The sequence below is a fragment of the Sciurus carolinensis genome, chromosome 2 (assembly GCF_902686445.1).
Source record: "Sciurus carolinensis chromosome 2, mSciCar1.2, whole genome shotgun sequence".
Classification (NCBI taxonomy): Eukaryota; Metazoa; Chordata; class Mammalia; order Rodentia; family Sciuridae; genus Sciurus; species Sciurus carolinensis.
The window spans coordinates 119,062,421-119,064,618 of record NC_062214.1 but is presented as its reverse complement, the minus strand read 5'-3'; the positions used below and the strand labels follow the sequence as shown (position 1 = coordinate 119,064,618).

Below are 2,198 nucleotides of genomic sequence, written 5' to 3'. Positions count from 1 at the left end.
TTATAAAAATAAATCATTGCTTAGAAATTATCAGGGTAAAATATAATTATAATATACATTGAATGGGATAGAAATGTACATCTTCTGGCCTCAAAAAAGTATTGATTAATAATATTAAAGTTTTCCTCAACTGTTTATGATTTACGCTAAATTTCAGTTTTCAATACTAACTAAAATCTAAAAACCTTAGCACGAACTCGATGTCAGCACGGGTGAATAAACTTAGATGATAAAAAAGGCTTCAATTCTCAAAGTTCTCTGGTAATTATCTCCGTTTTGTCAATTCCTCTCCATGTGTAAGGACACTGAGAAACTCAGAGGGTGTGACTAGAGTTACACACGTGGATTGGAAGAGAGAGATCCTTTAGAATCAGTGTCAAAGAGAGGAATGGCCATCATCAAGTATCAATGGAAAATGCATCTGGGATGTGAGGTTTCAGCCATCACCATCCCCAAAGTCTTCAATGACAGAAACTATCTCCAGGAACAAACTCGACGTTCCATAGCTGGGTTGAATCCTCCACAGCACAAACATATTTTTTTCTCTTCGTGGTGATGGGGATGGAACCCAGGGTCTCATGAACACTACTAGGTCAGTGCTCTACCTGAGCTCCTCCCCATTCCCTCTTCAATATTTTCAGAATCCTCAGAGTAGCAGTTCCCTGGGAAGAACCGACCATATCAGGATAGCCTCTGTCAGGAGACTTTTCATAGTGGATATTGAAACCTGAACTAAAATGAAGACTTGTGAATATTCAATTAAAGAGATTAATTTCCAGGAACAATCACTATTAATCTGAATTTCTTGGACTGTGCATGAAAGAACATTTCCTAAAACTTGCTAAAGCCTTAACAAAGAGTCTCCTCATTGCCACTTTCATCTCCTCATTTCTAAAGGTATAGATGATAGGATTCATAAAAGGAGTGATAAGAACATCAAAGATAGCTAAAAATTTATCTATGGGTAAGGCAGGGAAGGGCCACACGGAGACAATGATGCAAGGACCGAAGAAAACGACCACCACAGTGATGTGAGCTGAGAGAGTGGAGAGGGCCCTGGCTGAACCACCTGAAGCGTGTTTACGAACCGTAACCAGAATGAAGACGTAAGACATGATCAGGATGATGAAGGTGTCGGTGGAGATGAACCCACTGTTGGCAGTGACCAGAAACTCCAGTCTGTAAGTGTCTGCACACGCGAGTTTGATGAACTGAGGAAAGTCACAGTAGAAGCTATCCATTTTGTTGGTTCCACAAAAGGGCAAGTTTACAACAAAAGCCAGCTGGACCACAGAGTGGATGAGTCCAATGGTCCAGGCCACAGCCAGGAGAGAAGTGCACGTTCTCAGGCTCATGCTGGTCAGGTAGTGGAGGGGCTTGCAGATGGCCACGTAGCGGTCGTAGGCCATGACGGTCAGCAGCACCATCTCTGTCCCTCCCAAGGTGTGAATGAAGAACATCTGTGTGATGCAGCCTTTCAAGGAGATGGCTCTGTGCTTTCTGAAGAGGTCATAAATCATCTTTGGAGTGGCGATGCTGGACACACCTGTATCGATGAAGGAGAGATTGGCCAGCAAGAAGTACATTGGGGAGTGTAGGTGACGGTCTGAGATGATCGTGAGCACAATGAGAAGGTTTCCCAGCATACTTGCTACATAAAATGTCGTGAAGAACAGAAAAAGGAGAATCTGAATCTCCCAAGAACTGGTGAGTCCCAGCAACACAAATTCAGACACCACTGAGTGATTTCCTCCATCCATCAACTTCAAGTGCAAGGATGACCCTGCAGTTACTGTTACCTGAGGAGCACACGAGGAGGGGGAAAGTTTTCAAGTGGAAAAGGACATCCTGGCTATGGAGTAATGACCCAGGTGTCAAAAACTGAAGGTCACCTTGCCCTTGTACAGTGAAGAGTTTATACTGTGCTCGGGTCACAGAGAACTAACCCCAGAAACTTTTCCATGCCTAAATCATTGGAATCATGTTCTCACACAACCTCAGATTTAGTTTGGGCTTTATGGTACATCTAGAAGGGGAATACGTAAACAAAGCACCAAAAAAATTTTAAGGAGTGGTATACCAAAAGTATAGAAAATTATACTCCCTAATTTCTACATGAAAAAAAAATCTCACAGAACAGGAAACGCATTGAAATGGAAAAGCTACTTATCTTTTTCTATTGTACACAGCCACCTTAC

General features: G+C 42.4%; 1 protein-coding gene across 1 annotated transcript; it reads right to left on the bottom strand.

Annotated features, from left to right (window-relative positions):
* Nucleotides 1–791: 791 nt before the first annotated feature.
* LOC124976406 (olfactory receptor 4F3/4F16/4F29-like) lies at nucleotides 792–1,760 on the bottom strand. The gene has a single exon (XM_047539296.1). The coding sequence runs from the start codon at nucleotides 1,758–1,760 to the stop codon at nucleotides 792–794; it is 969 nt and encodes a 322-aa protein (XP_047395252.1).
* Between the last annotated feature and the right edge of the window lie 438 nt (nucleotides 1,761–2,198).

Coding starts and splice junctions, on each gene's coding strand:
- LOC124976406 (XM_047539296.1), bottom strand. CDS start 1,760: ATGGATGGAGGAAATCACTCAGTGGTGTCTGAATTTGTGTTGCTGGGA.